Source organism: Pristiophorus japonicus, chromosome 1 (assembly GCF_044704955.1).
Source record: "Pristiophorus japonicus isolate sPriJap1 chromosome 1, sPriJap1.hap1, whole genome shotgun sequence".
NCBI lineage: Eukaryota > Metazoa > Chordata > Chondrichthyes > Pristiophoridae > Pristiophorus > Pristiophorus japonicus.
In genome coordinates, this window is record NC_091977.1 from 87289357 (window position 1) to 87306481 (window position 17125).

Here is a 17125-nt window from a genome sequence, read left to right on the forward strand (position 1 = left end):
ATTCTGTCTTCGCGTTTTTACCCCAAAGTGGATAACCTCACATTTATCCACATTATATTGCATCTGCCATGCATTTTCCCATTCACTGAACCTGCCAAGTCACCCTGCAGCCTCTTAGCGTCCCCCTCACAGCTCACACCGCCACACAGTTTAGTGTCATCTGCAAACTTGGAGATATTACACTCAATTCCTTCATCCAAATCATTGATGTATATTGTAAAGAGCTGGGGTCCCAGCACTGAGCCCTGCGGCACTCCACTAGTCACTCCCTGCCATTTTGAAAAGGACCCGTTTTTTTATCCCGACTCTCTGCTTCCTGTCTGCCAACCAGTTCTCTATCCACGTCAGTATATTACCCCCAATACCATGTGCTTTGATTTTGCGCATCAATCTCTTGTGTGGGATCTTGTCAAAAGCCTTTTGAAAGTCCAAATACACCTCATCCACTGGTTCTCCCTTGTCCATTCTACGAGTTACATCCTCAAAAAATTCTAGAAGATTTGTCAAGCATGATTTCCCCTTCATAAATCCATGCTGACTTGGACCGATCCTGTTCACTGCTTTCAAAATGCGCTACTATTTCATCCTTAATGATTGATTCCAACATTTTCCTCACTACTGATGTCAGGCTAACCGGTCCATAATTACCTGCTTTCTCTCTCCCTCCCTTTTTAAAAAGTGGTGTTGCATTAGCTACCCTCCAGTCCATAGGAACTGATCCATAGTCGATAAACTGTTGGAAAATGATCACAAATGCATCCACTATTTCTATGGCCACTTCCTTAAGTACTCTGGGATGCAGACTATCAGGCCCCAGGGATTTATCGGCCTTCAATCTCAGCAATTTCCCTAACACAATTTCCCGCCTAATAAGGATACCCTTCAGTTCCTCCTTCTCACTAGACACTTGGTCCCCTAGTACTTCCAGAAGGTTATTTGTGTCTTCATTCGTGAAGACAGAACCAATTTATTTGTTCAACTGGTCTGCTATTTCTTTGTTCCCCATTATAAATTCACCTGAATCCGACTGCAAGGGACCTACGTTTGTCTGCACTAATCTTTTTCTCGTCACATATCTATAGAAGCTTTTGCAGTCAGTTTTTATGTTCCCGGCAAGCTTCTTCTCGTACTCTATTTTTCCTCTCCTAATTAAACCCTTTGTCCTCCTCTGCTGAATTCAAAATTTCTCCCAGTCCTCAGATGTGTTGCTTTTTCTGGCCAATTTATATGCCTCTTCCTTTGATTTAACACTATCCTTAATTTCCCTTGTTAGCTATGGTTGAGTCACCTTCCCCGTTTTATTTTTACTCCAGATGTACAATTGCTGAAGTTCATCCATGTGATCTTTAAATGTTTGCCATTGTCTATCCACCGTCAACCCTTTAAGTATCATTTGCCAGTCTATTCTAGCCAATTCACACCTCAAACCATCGAAGTTACCTTTCCTTAAGTTCAGGACCCTAGTTTCTGAATCAACTGTGTCACTCTCCGTCTCAATAAAGAATTCTACCATGTTATGGTCACTCTTCCCCAAGGAGCCTCGCACAACAAGATTGCTAATTAGTCCTTTCTCATTGCGCATCACCCAGTCTAGAATGGCCAGCTCTCTAGTTGGTTCCTCGATGTATTGGTCTAGAAAATCATCCCTAATACACTCCAGGAAATCCTCCTCCACCGCATTGCTACCAGTTTGATTAGCCCAATCAATATGTAGATTAAAGTCACCCATGATAACTGCTGTACCTTTATTGCATGCATCCCTAATTTCTTGTTTGATGCTATCCCCAATCTTAGTACTACTGTTTGGTGGTCTGTACACAACTCCCACTAGCATTTTCTGCCCCTTGGTATTCCGTAGCTCCACCCATACTGATTCCACATCATCCAAGCTAATGTCCTTTCTTACTATTGCATTAATTTCCTCTTTAACCAGCAATGCCACCCCACCTCCTTTTCCTTTCTGTCTATCCTTCCTAAATGTTGAAAACCCCTGGATGTTGAGTTCCCAGCCTTGGTCACCCTGGAGCCATGTCTCCGTGATGCCAATTACATCATACCCGTTAACTGCTATCTGCGCAGTTAATTCGTCCACCTTATTCCGAATACTCCTCGCATTGAGGCACAGAGCCTTCAGGCTTGTCTTTCTAACACACTTTGCCCTTTTAGAATTTTGGTGTAATGTGGCCCTTTTTGCTTTTTGCCTCAGGTTTCTCTGCCCTCCACTTTTACTTTTCTTCTTTCTATCTTTTGCTGCTGACCCCATTCTACTTCCCTCTGTCTCTCTGCATAGGTTCCCATCCCCCTGCCATATTAGTTTAACTCCTCCCCAACAGTACTAGCAAACACTCCCCCTAGGACATTGGTTCTGGTGGTAAATATGGTATTATACACAACAGCAAAACTTACATTTGGAAACACGAACCACAGGCCTAATTTTTAAAGCTTGTGCTCCTGTTGAGAGCCTCTCCTGCTGGCAGTGCATATTAGGAAATCATAGGTGCCAATCCCTCGAGTTTTTGTTCATTAAAATTAACAGATGGAAAATTGTGAGCTTCATGGCTGCAATTTTCCAATATGTGTGGCATAAACTTGGAAAATGACACCACATGTAAACATCTAGAAAAATAGCTTTTCCCATATGACTGGTTACATTTAATGCAGTCAATTGAGTTGTAACCATTAACTCCAGGTAAATTGTGTTACTTAGCTATAAACAACAGTGAGCCGTACATATCCAGGCCATCCTTTTACTTACTCAGCTACCGAAGAAAGTTCTACATTCATAACTTCTAAATACTCATATCCGAATGATTCCTTTTTGAGTTATATAAATTAAAGTTATTGTTATTATTGTAAATAAATGTGTTCTTATGAAAACATGGGCGCTAACCTGCTACCAATGTTGGAAGTGCGCGCATTTCCAGCCGGAAGTGTGTGACCACCATATTGGATATGGTAGGTGCACAGATGGCAGGACAGCACCTCAGGGACATTTAACGGCCAGAATAATTTATTCAAATTAGGGCCCTTGATATCTCTGTGTCTTAGAAGTAGAGTGCGATGAGCTTGATGGGAGAAGAAAAATAGTGCTGAATGTAGACATGAATGGCAGGGTAAATTAGATAGGCTGAACACCCTGTACTGATTCTTGAAACTCCTATATGACTTTGATGTGCTTGTCAAGTCAGCAAGTGACAACCAGTGTCACTGATTTTGCATTAATTGCACTGAGAAATAGAGCCTTTCTAAAGCTCAGCTATAAAGTTGGTTCTCACTGTGTCGATTGAGGTTTGAAGAAAATTGGAAACTGTTTGGGTAACAAATACTTCAGGTGTGACAGCTTTCATAGTCTTTCACTTCAATAGAAGGTTGCTGATCCCTCTATATGGACTGAAATGTTATCAATAATCCTAAATATGTTGGTGATACTGCCTTGTGACTGCAGTGTGGTGAGGTACACCGAGACTATATGATGCACAACCACTATCTTTTACAGCAATATCTTCACAGTGTGTGGCCCAGTAGCTCAGCGTGTTACTGTACAAACACCATGTTCAATTAAGTGGTAAGTTGATTCGAGTTATTGGTCACCACCAGACCCACATAGTAGGAAGTGGTCAAGAGAGTTGGAATGTTTCTTCACAGGAATGAAGGAACAGCCTAGAGCCACTGATGCCAATTACAGTACTTGCATTCCAGTTTCATTTTAGATTCACTAATTCCGTACAACCTGGAGATGGAACCTGGAGCCTTCCTGATCTGTATGACTCAGTACCACACCACATGGTTTGTATACCCACTGAGCCATTGGGGATCATATAACTGTGAAATACGGTAGCAATTTGTACTTAGAATATGGAGTTTGAAGGACTTACAACTTATCACAAGAAGCAATGTCAGTATTCCTGGGCTGCACCAAGTATAAACACAACACAGGCCCACCTGGAAGAGGTGACAGAAATGCTGCCTATAAATCAGTGCGGTCAGTACAATGCTGACATAGGAATCCATGTCTTTCAGTCACACATAAATCACTCCATCAAGCGTTGTGCAGTCAAGGCTTTAGGAAATATCACCATATATTTTAATTGGGCTTGTTTAAAAAGAAGTCTCAAATAAATGAAAAAATACAACACTATTATCATGGAACAGAATACTCTTCAACAATTTCACATTGTTTTTCTATTAGATAAAAACTAAATGTCCATTCGTTTGAATTAATCAAAATAAATAAAAGGGGAAAGTGAAAAATTTAATGCTAAAACATAAATGAAATAATCAAATAATTTGAATTAAGTGACGTTGCATTATGAGGAGTAAACTGAATGGTGAGGATTTTGCGGTAGAAATAATGGTAGAAGTATCACGCTCACCAGTATTATGGACTAAATCGAACAGCAACTTTCGGCGTCCGCACACGTGCAGTTATTCGCGGAAATCAGGAAGTTACTGTCCAATTTGCCCTGCTCCTCCACAAGCTTCACCACACTGGTACCTTGTTGAGAGATTCGGCATTAAAAGACATGAAGGGCGTAAAGACGCGATAGTTACCCACTTGATACCCATTAAACACACAAAAAAAGTAAGGGCTCGCCCATTCAAGTGTAAGTAAATTTTTAATGACGTTAATTTTTAAACAACCTCTCTGACACTGATAATTTAGTTTTACAAGAGTGGAGTCTCATTCATAGAATCATAAAATCATAGAATGATTACAGCACAGAAGGAGGTCGTTTGGCCCGTCGAACCTGTGCCGACTTGCTGCAAGAGCACGTCAGTTAGTCCCAATCCCCCGCCCTTTCCTTGTAGCACCTAACATTTTTTAACTTCAGATACTTATCCAATTCCCTTTTAAAAGCCACGATTGAGTCTGCCTCCACCACCCTTTCAGGCAGCGCATTCCAGATTCTAACCACTCGCTGCATAAATACGTTTTTCATCATGTCGCCTTTGGTTTTTCTGCCAATCATCTTAAATCTGTATCCTCTGGTTTGCAAAACTTCCGGCAATGGGAACAGTTTATCTCTATCTACCTGGAACCATTCTTGTAAATCTTTTCTGCACCCTCTCTAAGGCCTTCACATCCTTCATAAAGTGCAGTGCCCAGAAATGGACACAATATTGTTGAGGCTGAACCAGTGTTTTATAAAGGTTCATCATAGCTTCCTTGCTTTTGTACTCTATGCCTCTATTTATGAAGCCCAGGATCCCGTATGCTTTTTTAATTGCTTTCTCAACCTGCCCAGCCACCTTCAATAATTTGTGCGCATACAGGTGTGATGTCCGAAATCCGGAAACCTCGGGACCGAGGCTGTTCCGGATTCCAGGTATTTCTGGATTTCGGAACGCCTTTGCCTGGGCCGAGGTAGGTAGGGAAAGGAAGGGGAGGGGAGGGACCTCGGGCAGGGGAGAGAGGGGTTGGGCAGTCGAGGGGAGGGGAGGTCGGGTCGGGCGGGCCGAGGCCGGGGTGAGGTCGGGCGGCCAAGGTTGGGGCATCTGGATTTCGGAACATTTTCTGGTTTCCGGGTGACCCCACCATAGATCGGCCCCGTGTCCAGATTCCGGAACATTACGAATGTCAGAACTCCGGATTTCGGATGCTCAAGCTGTATACCCCCAGGCCTCTGTTCATGCACCCTCTTTAGAGTTGTACCTTTCAGTTTACATTGGCTCTCCTCACTCTTCCTACCAAAATGTATCACTTTGCTCTTTAGTGCAAAGGAGGATTGTAACATGAAACCGGTCCCTCCGCAATTTCCACCTTTACTTCCCTCAGCATCCCATCCGGTCCTGGTGACTTATCTACTTTAAGTACAGCCAGTCTTTCTAGTACCTCCTCCTTATCAATTTTTATCCCATCCAGTTTCTCAACTACCTCCTCTTTCGCTATGACTTTGGCAGCATCTTCTTCCTTGGTAAAGACCGATGTGAAGTACTCATTTAGTACCTCAGCCATGACCACTGCCTCCATGCGTAGGTCTCCATTTTAGTCCCTAATCGGCCCCACCCCTCCTCTTACTACCTGTTTACTATTTATATGCCTGTAGAAGACTTTTGGATTCCCTTTTATGTTAGTTGGCAATCTATTCTCATATTCTCTCTTTGTCCCTCTTATTTTCTTTTTCACTTCCCCTCTGAACTGTCTATATTCAGCCTGGTTCTCACTTGTGTTCTCAAACTGACATCTGTCATATTCCCCCTTTTTTGCTTCATCTTATCCTCTATCTCTTTTGTCATCAAGGGAGCTCTGGCTTTAGTCGCCCTACCTTCCACCCTCGTGGGAATGTATTTCGACTCTAGCCGAACCATCTCCTCTTTAAAGGCAGCCCATTGTTCGATTACAGTCTTGCCTGACAATCTTTGATTCCAATTTACCTGGGCCAGATCCATTTTCAACCCACTGAAATTGGCTTTCCTCCAATTAAATATTCTAGATTGTTCCCTGTCCTTTTCCATAGCTTGGCTAAATGTTATAATATTATGATCACTGTTCCCTAAATGGTACCCTATTGACACTTCCTCTACTTGACACACCCCAGTCCCCAGAACCTGATCCACCAATGCTTCCTTTCTCATTGGGCCAGAAAAGTACTCATCAAGAAAGTTCTCCTGAACACACTTCAGAAATTCTTCTACCTCTCTGCCTTTTATACCATTACTATCCCAGTCGATATTAGGATAGTTCACGTCCCCCATTATCACTGCTCTATAGTTCTTGCATCTCTCTGTAATTTCCCTGCAAATATGTTCCTCTGTATCCTTCTTACTAGATTCCTTCAGATTTTAATTATTGTTGGAGATATTTTAAAAATTTAAAATTTTAATTTTTTAACTTTTTCTTTCAGCCTCTTAATCCCATCTTTTTTCCCCTCTTTTTATTTTGCTTTCTGTACATGATTTTACATTGAATTAAATATTATAACTTACACTTACTGGTTTAGACTCTGCGAGGGTAATATTAACCCCCCAAAATATGTGGGTTTGTTTCTGATGGGAGGTTAAAAAGCTAAAAATCTGAAACAGGATCTTAGCCCGCCTCGAACCTGCTCACTTCCGGTTTTAACGGAGGCGGGACGAAGAACGGGTGAACAATCTGCTCTCAGGAGGCGGGTTGATCATTCAATCACAGTTAACCGGGTTTCCCTGGTCTTGGGAAACCAGGCAGGTGAAAGGAGGCAAGAAGGGCTGAATCCATGAGGTAAGTGCCTTTATAGCACTGCTTGTGGGTCAGGAAAAGCAGGAGCTTTTCCTCACAGCCCAACAAGCTTAACAGTAAACCTTCTCCCCACCCCTGTCCACCATTTGCTTCCCCCGAATGCCATCTGTACCCCCCACAATCTATCTCCGCCCCCCCATCCCCCGCCCTCCACTAGACCTACCTGCTCTCAGATCGGTTGTGGCCTTGTGCTGCAGACTTTCCCACCTAACAGGCTGCCAGTCAGTCAATCTCGGCTGTGGATGGGAAACCGACTGAAAAAAATTAGAAGATGTCCTGCAGTTAAAAACTGCAGGACATTCAGGAAACCCATTCTATTGGGTTTCCGGGTACCAACTTCACCTTCACGCATGGAACACGTCTTGGAAGTAAGAGCGGGGCCTGCATGTAAGGATTCTTCAATCTGATTGGCTGAAGAGACACGCTGTTGCTTGCTCTGGTAACATAGAGGCCAGATTCCCTGTAGAGGATGCGTACTGAAATAGGTCTCTGATTAACATAAGTTTGCTGCAAAAGCCCATGAAATGTCTGTGGGCGGATTTATGCATAATGTACGCCGTGCGTCGTTCGTTCGCTACTGACTGCAAAATCTGGGCCTTAAACATCATTCATAACACCAATAGCATGTTGCTAAGTTCCTAAAATTTCTACAGATTTGTTTGCAAGACTAATTTTATCACGGGTAATACCGCTCGATCATCCTTTCAAACAAAATCTGTTTGAATGCAATTTAGTGTTATCTTTTGGTTAGAAACATAGAAAATAGGTGCAGGAGTAGGCCATTCGGCCCTTCGAGCCTGCACCGCCATTCAATAAGATCATGGCTGATAATTCCCTCAGTACCCCTTTCCATACCCCTTGATCCCCTTAGCTGTAAGGGCCATATCTAACTCCCTCTTGAATATATCCAATGACCTGGCATCAACAAATCTCTGCGGCAGGGAATTCCACAGGTTAACAACTCTCTGAGTGAAGAAGTTTCTCCTCATCTCCGTCCTAAATGGCTCATCTCTTATCCTAAGACTATGCCCCTGGTTCTGGATTTCCCCAACATTGGGAATATTCTTCCCGCATCTAACCTGTCCAGTCCCGTCAGAATCTTATACGTTTCTATGCGATCTCCTCTCATCCTTCTAAACTCCAGTGAATCAAGGCCCAGTTGATCCAGTCTCTCCTCATATGACAGTCCAGCCATCCCTGGAATTAGTCTGGTGAACCTTCGCTGCACTCCCTCAATAGTAAAAACATCCTTCCTCAGATTAGGAGACCAAAACTGAACACAATATTCCAGGTGAGGCCTCACTAAGGCCCTGTACAACTGCAGTAAGACCTCCCTGCTCCTATACTCAAATCCCCTAGCTATGAAGGCCAACATACCATTTGCCTTCTTCACCGCCTGTTGTACCTGCATGCCAACCTTCAATGACTGATGAACCATGACACCCAGGTCTCGTTGCACCTCCCCTTTTCCTAATCTGCTGCCATTCAGATAATATTCTGCCTTCATGTTTTTGCCCCCAAAATGGATAACCTCACATTTATCCACATTATACTGCATCTGCTATGCATTTGCCCACTCACCTGACCTGTCCAAGTCACCCTGCAGCCTCTTAGCATCCCCCTCACAGCTCACACTGCCACCCAGTTTAGTGTCATCTGCAAGCTTGGAGATATTACACTCAATTCCTTCATCTAAATCATTAATGTATATTGTAAAGAGCTGGGGTCCCAGCACTGAGCCCTGCGGCACTCCACTAGTCACTTCACTGCCCGTTTATCCCGACTCTCTGCTTCCTGTCTGCCAACCAGTTCTCTATCCACGTCAGTACAATACCCCCAATACCATGTCCTTTAACTTTGCACACCAATCTCTTGTGCGGGACCTTGTCAAATCCTTTTGAAAGTCCAAATACACCATATCCACTGGTTCTCCCTTGTCCACTCTGCTAGTTACATCCTCAAAAAATTCCAGAAGATTCGTCAAGCATGATTTCCCTTTCATAAATCCATGCTGACTTGGACCGATCCTGTTACTGCTTTCCAAATGCACTGCTATTTCATCCTTGGAGCAGGCTCGAGGGGCTAGATGGCCTACTCCTGTTCCTAATTCTTATGTTCTTATGTTTGTTCTTAATGATTGATTCCAACATTTTCCCCACTACTGATGTCAGGCTAACCGGTCTATAATTACCCGTTTTCTCTCTCCCTCCTTTTTTAAAAAGTAGTGTTACATTAGCTACCCTCCAGTCCATAGGAACTGATCCAGAGTCGATAAGACTGTTGGAAAATGATCAACAATGCATCCACTATTTCTAGGGCCACTACCTTAAGTACACTGGGATGTAAACTATCAGGCCCCAGGGATTTATCAGCCTTCAATCCCATCAATTTCCCTAACACAATTTCCCACCTAATAAGGATATCCTTCAGTTCCTCCTTCTCACTAGACCCACTGTCCCCTAGTACATTCGGAAGGTTATTCTTGTCTTCCTTTGTGAAGACAGAACCAAAGTATTTGTTCAATTGGTCTGCCATTTCTTTGTTCGCCATTATAAATTCACCTGAATCCAACTGCAAGGGACCTACATTTGTCTTCACTAATCTTTTTGTCTTCACATATTTATAGAAGCTTTTGCAGTCAGTTTTTATGTTCCCTGCAAGCTTCCTCTCGTACTCTATTTTCCCCCTCTTAATTAAACACTTAGTCCTCCTTTGTTGAATTCTAAATTTCTCCCAGTCCTCAGGTTTGTTACTTTTTCTAGCCAATTTATATGCCTCAACTGGTAGAGTTAACTGGTAGCTGCCCAATTTACATGAAGTTGAGAATCACTGTCTCAGTGGACTACAATGAATATAGGGGAAAAGGGAAGATTTCTTTTGTGTTCAGCAAAATAATAAACCCATTCTCTACAAATCTTCATTGAGTAAAACAGGAAAAGTCATGATTGTAGATGTTTACATGGTGTTATCAATTTCTGAAAAAATGGTTAAATCTAGGATTTCCAAACAAGGGCTTAATATAAAGTCAAAAACATGTACTAATAAATTTCTTTAATGAATCATGTCCTCCCAACACAATAAAGCTTTGAATTCTGAACACAGAGCCAAGCAAACAACTCAAGTAGTAGGATCAAGAACTGCAAAGATACAGATTAAACAGTACATAGACCTATTTTGCTTTGAAGCAAAAATGTTTTTCCAGTATACCTCTCCCATCGGCTGTGATGCCGAGTCCACTGCTACACAGGGCCTGGAATTCAGCTGTAAAACCAGAGTAAGAAGTAGATTAATAACTCTGAACTTGGAGAGGTGGTAATCCTCAGAATAACACTAAGCTCACATGATAATAAAATTGCTGATAGTGGAGAAGTTTCCACACATGGTCATACTGATAATGAAAACAAAACCGACAGAAATGCAATTGCTATTATAAACATCAAATCATTATTTGTGGTTTGTATTTTAATTGTGGAATAAATGGAGGTTACACATCAAAAATCTGCTGGATACAATAGTCACCCAATGGACAGATCCAGATCATAACGTATGAGCAACAAAGCTGGGTCTGCACAATGGACAACTGTGAAATAGATTTATACTGTACAAATAGGTGGAAATAAATATCGATTATGGCTTTTGGAAAACTTAATCAGTAGGTCCAAAATTAAAACACGAGCTCTAAAATTAGAACAAGTGATATTATTACAAGTGGTCATTCTCATGTGTGATCCTCGTGTCTGCAGAATATTTACACAGGAGTAAGCGGCATTACTGGCAAGCCTCATTCTGTCTTCATTCTCACACGAGCACTATATACATCCTTTCATCCAGTTCATGAAAGGTGTTATATATAGGCAAGTTCTTTCTTTTCTTTCACAGTAATCAGTAGAGGCACCTTGGTTGAGTTCCCCTCTTCAGCCCCGTGATACTGAAGCGTGTTGTAGCATTCTCCCTGTTGGTCCAGGTGAAGTCAGCTAACAGAGTGCTCAGGGACAAATCCCTGGTACTTCTTGGTGGCTCAATGTCACTGCAGGCACTGATTTGCCTGGGAAGCATACACCCTTGTATGCAAGAGTAACATAGGATACAAACATTTCCTAAAAGACCCATATTCAACTTTTGTTCAGTGTTTAATTAGCACAAGTGTGATAGAAACCAAAGAAATATTTGTAAACACCTCCTCAGGCGAAAATGAGATTGGGCCTCAGGCACTTCCAGAATTTGGTGAATTATCTGTTGAAAGATTTTTATTGCTACTGAAAGAACACGGTGCCAGTATTGGGTGGGTGCACTCAATTCTACTTTAAATGAATTGAGAGTACGTAGAGGGAACATTTTTTACAAAGTTTTATGAAGATCTAATTAAATATGTTCAATTTGCTGAGGTGACAAGCCAGTGTTTGTAGACTTAAGGAGAGACATAGGGGGTGAAATTGGTCTTGGGTGGCAGCACAAAGCAAGCAGTAGTTAATCGGCAGCCTGTTTTACAGTTGCCTGGTTTTCTTTTCCATTGAAGTCAATAAAATAGAAAATCGGATGGAGTGTAAAACAGGCTGCTGATTTACTATTGCCAATTTTGCAATACAAGACCAATCACACCCCCATAGTGGTGATTCCCAAAAGGGAAATGCCTGAAGGGAACTGACAGTTGGAAAATATTTCCCATCAAGTTTGTTGAAAAACCTGTAAAGGCCTGGTGTGCTGTTCAAGGTAACAAATTACAATTCACAGCGGAACAGCAGAAGCAGGCACCATTATATTGTAATCCCCAGACACCTGATACACAAGTTTTAAAAATTAATTAATACAGCTGATTACAACCATTTTCTGGATTGTCTCAGAAAGCAGAAAATTGATACAAAATGGATGGAAATTAATAAGTTTTGCATGATGTTTATTATTGTTCAAATTAAAGAAATGTAAAGGATATATGCACGTATTAAGATATTTCTCTCATCTTCGGCTAACATGAGAGGCTTCTTTAAGTGCTGTGTAGTGTTGTGTTTGGGTATGGTGTAAGGATTACAGCACTTTGTGCTCTTGTGCCTTAAAGCCGATGTTTAATATTCTGTGACTATTAAAACCCTTTCTAAATATATTCACAGATGTTTGAATTAGGCATGACTGCATTTCTTCCACCTTTTTAAAGCCTCCTGCTTTGGCATCCTGCCAAAATGAAACAGTACCTGAGTTTTTTGCTGGACAAGGCTGGCATGGCTCTCCAAACCCATTATCTGCACTTGCACAGCAGCACTCTGATTTTGTCACTGCCCTAGGGAATGCACGGACACACAGTCCTTTTTTAATTCCTCCATAGCATGTGCTGCGCATGTGGGTGTCTAAAACGATAAAAGAAAACACATTATAAAGAAGTATTCACAGACCTTGGATGCTGCTCACAATGTCTGGAAGTTGAGTCAGGACATTTTTTTTTTGCAGTTAAAATTCTTTATCAAAGCCTTGTTCAATACGCTAGTTGTCTGATACAACTAATGCATTGGAGACAGGGACCATCTGAGTAGCGTTACAAGGACAAATGAGTAGTCTCAAACACATAGCACTTGCGTAAACATGGTATTGGAAACACAAATACTTTCCCGAGCTATCATTCGGTGTTCCACCTCTGAAATAATAATGAAAACATTGTTGAACTTACAGTATTAATAAATCTACAGACTACAACTCTTCCACATCTACTGATCACTTAAAAAACCCAGAACTTTTCAGTTACCATATTCTTCTTGTTTGCTCTTGGCTTTTTAAAAAAACATCAAGCTCACAGAATATTTGTGGACCAGCGTGGAAAATGTTCCCACCACTTATACTTTTAAGTACTGAAATGCATGCTGAGAACCCCCGATGTAAACTGGCCCTTTTTATATACTGAAAGCAAGCAGTGGGTTTTAATAGATTTATTTTTACAGTTTGTGTAAAACATTATAGGTCAAGCAGAGTGATTAGAAACAAGGCTTTAACTAATTCACAATGGAGTAAAACATTCTAATGGGAGAATGACAGATTCTGAAGTCTCCCCTGAGAGTCTGACCTTTTGTACCTATTAGACATCTGGTTCAACTTTTGCAGCTCTATACGACACTTTCGGGAAAATTAAGGCATCCTCCAAATATTACTGCAATCCTTGTGAAGTGTTGCTACATTCCCAGAAGATCCTTTCATTTTATGTGTTATTTTTTTTTCAGGTATCACATTGTCAAGCAAGAAGTTCCTGGAAAGAAACGCTCTTCTGCTAAATGCTGACTATAGTGTTGGGATATCAAAGGGGCAACAGACAGAGCAAGAGTGAACAGTGGTCTTTTATAATACATGCCATTCCAGGCAGTCAGATAAGGCTGCATTTCAACATTAACAGTTTTGGTAAAGGTTCTACTCCTGAGACAGTTCAGAATCAATGCTCATTATTAAATTGCAGTGGACTTGATCCACCTGCCTGCTGTCAGCTTTCATATTATCAGCAGTACAAAAGGATGATCTGTTCTCAGGAATTTAATGACAAAGGTCCTCTAATTCTTCTTGTATGCCTGACAGCACAAGTTAATCTGCAGTTGTAGCACAAGTTGACTCACTTTATAAAATCCTACAAAAGATGTGTTTTGGGCACTAAACAGCATACATCACAGTAACCAGCTCTGATATGATTACACGACAATGCACAAGAAAATTAATAACAGTTTATAAGATCCTGTTGTTTTTATTACTGATTTAGAATTGGAGTTCAATAAGCACTTTTAAGCTTTCTGCTATTGATTATAGGACACTGAAAATAAGCAGTCTATAAAACAATTCAAAATTCATTTTTCTCAAATTATCTGTATTGATGGTTTTATAAATAAGGAAATATTCAGTATATCAGAAGCTTCAATTACTCACACCAAACTGATCTAGCTTTTTAATTCAATTATTTCAGTCTGTATTTGTGCCAATCTGATTATATTCAAATAGTCTGAATCCAAATACAAGGGATTTCTAAAATGTTTCTGAAGCAATTTTATTTCCCAGAATATCTGAATCATGAAGGGTTCCGGCATCTTATGAAAGAATGGATTGAGAACTACAGGCAGATGTAACATGACTGTATTTCCGCAAATCTCTGTCTGGAATTATAAAGACTCTCTTACCAACACAAACCCGCCCGTCCACGCCAACAGCGAGGCCTGGCGGGCACTCACACCTGAAAGAGCCTTCAGTGTTGATGCAACGACCATTCATACAGATTCCTGGTGTCTGGCATTCATCAGTGTCTGAACAGAGAAGTACAAAACATCATCACATCCTCAATATCATTATTTCAGCTGACACAACAATTACAATATGATGACAGCTGTTCTCTTACATCTGTTAAAAAGATTTGCTTACTTATACTCAATATGTTTTATTATCTCTTAGCTAAACAGCCCTGTTTTTTAACAACGCCGGCTCACTAAGTTCTCATACTGAAATCCATAACCATTGAAAGCACAACAATATAAAGTTATCAAATAAAACAGTTAAAACAGTGTACTGGTTACATGTTGCCTTACTCCGGTTTTCGGGTTTTTCTGGATTTCGGAGACGAAATCCGAAGTCCCAAATCCAGAAACACCTGGGCCGAGTTTTGGATATTTCCGGATGTTGGAGACGAAATCCGAAGTCCCGAATCCAGAAAACCCTGGGCCGAGTTTTGTGCAGGGGACTGACAAGTTGAAACACTTCTAGATTAGGTTAAAAATAGGTGGACTACCATCTCACTTCGAGTGACATTATCACGTGTTTCTGGCCAATAACCAGCTCCTCAACACCTCTGGATCCATGCCTGAGGAAAGATCAGCATTTTTGGACCTCTTGAGATCGAGAAAGCTGCAATATAAATGCAAGTCGTTCTTTCTTTTCAGGAGATAGGAAAAGATTTGGGGTGGTGGGGGGGAAATGGGGGCAGTAATTGTACAGTATTGTGAAAGAGTTCTGGTTGAGTTGAAGTGAGTTTAATTTGATCAAGAGGAATTTGGCTATATCGATGTGGAATCATTACACAGAGAGGGAACGCCCGGTGTGGGCTGATTATGCAGAGAGGGAACGCCCGTTGTGGGCTGATTATACAGAGAGGGACCGCCCGGTGTGGGCTGATTATACAGAGAGGGACCGCCCGGTGTGGGCTGATTATACAGAGTGGGACCGCCCGGTGTGGGCTGATTATGCAGAGAGAGACCGCCCGGTGTCGGCTGATGATACAGAGAGGGACTGCCCGGTATGGGCTGATTATACAGAGAGGGACAGCCCGGTGTGGGCTGATTATACAGAGAGAGAACGCCCGGTATGGGCTGATTATACAGAGAGGGACTGTCCAGTGTGGGCTGATTATACAGAGAGGGAACACCCGGTGTGGGCTGATTATGCAGAGAGGGACTGTCCGGTGTGGGCTGATTATACAGAGAGGGAACACCCGGTGTGGGCTGATTATGCAGAGAGGGACCGTCCGGTGTGGGCTGATTATACAGAGACAGACCGCCCGGTGTGGGCTGATTATACAGAGAGGGACTGTCCGGTGTGGGCTGATTATACAGAGAGGGAACACCCGGTGTGGGCTGATTATGCAGAGAGGGACCGTCCGGTGTGGGCTGATTATACAGAGACAGACCGCCCGGTGTGGGCTGATTATAGAGAGAGAGAACGCCCGGTATGGGCTGATTATACAGAGAGGGACTGTCCGGTGTGGGCTGATTATACAGAGAGGGAACACCCGGTGTGGGCTGATTATGCAGAGAGAGACCGCCCGGTGTCGGCTGATGATACAGAGAGGGACTGCCCGGTATGGGCTGATTATACAGAGAGGGACAGCCCGGTGTGGGCTGATTATACAGAGAGAGAACGCCCGGTATGGGCTGATTATACAGAGAGGGACTGTCCAGTGTGGGCTGATTATACAGAGAGGGAACACCCGGTGTGGGCTGATTATGCAGAGAGGGACCGCCCGGTGTCGGCTGATGATACAGAGAGGGACTGCCCGGTATGGGCTGATTATACAGAGAGGGACAGCCCGGTGTGGGCTGATTATACAGAGAGAGAACGCCCGGTATGGGCGGATTATACAGAGAGGGACTGTCCGGTGTGGGCTGATTATACAGAGAGGGAACACCCGGTGTGGGCTGATTATACAGAGAGGGACTGTCCAGTGTGGGCTGATTATACAGAGAGGGAACACCCGGTGTGGGCTGATTATACAGAGACAGACCGCCCGGTGTGGGCTGATTATACAGAGAGAGAACGCCCGGTATGGGCTGATTATACAGAGAGAGAACGCCCAGTGTCGGCTGATGATACAGAGAGGGACTGCCCGGTATGGGCTGATTATACAGAGAGGGACTGTCCAGTGTGGGCTGATTATACAGAGAGGGAACACCCGGTGTGGGCTGATTATACAGAGAGAGAACGCCCGGTATGGGCTGATTATACAGAGAGGGACTGTCCGGTGTGGGCTGATTATACAGAGAGGGAACACCCGGTGTGGGCTGATTATGCAGAGAGAGACCGCCCGGTGTCGGCTGATGATACAGAGAGGGACTGCCCGGTATGGGCTGATTATACAGAGAGGGACAGCCCGGTGTGGGCTGATTATACAGAGAGAGAACGCCCGGTATGGGCTGATTATACAGAGAGGGACTGTCCGGTGTGGGCTGATTATACAGAGAGGGAACACCCGGTGTGGGCTGATTATGCAGAGAGGGACCGTCCGGTGTGGGCTGATTATACAGAGAGGGAACGCCCGGTGTGGCTGATTATACAGAGGGACTGCCCGGTGTGGGCCGATTATACAGAGAAGGAACGCCCGGTGTGGGCTGATTATACAGAGAGGGAATACCCGATGTGGGCTGATTATACAGAGAGGGACTGCCCGGTGTGGGCTGTTTATACAGA

At 42.9% G+C, this 17125-nt stretch overlaps 1 protein-coding gene across 1 annotated transcript in view; it reads right to left on the minus strand.

The window, feature by feature from the left end:
* Nucleotides 1-17125, minus strand: part of fbn2a (fibrillin 2a) — a 514209-nt gene that overhangs the window by 215469 nt on the left and 281615 nt on the right. The window contains exons 15-17 of the mRNA XM_070881599.1: nt 14353-14475; nt 12403-12555; nt 10424-10477 (exon numbers count right to left, since the gene is read on the minus strand). Coding sequence (XP_070737700.1) covers nt 10424-10477; nt 12403-12555; nt 14353-14475 — 330 coding nt within the window. The remainder of the gene's footprint in view (nt 1-10423; nt 10478-12402; nt 12556-14352; nt 14476-17125) is intronic.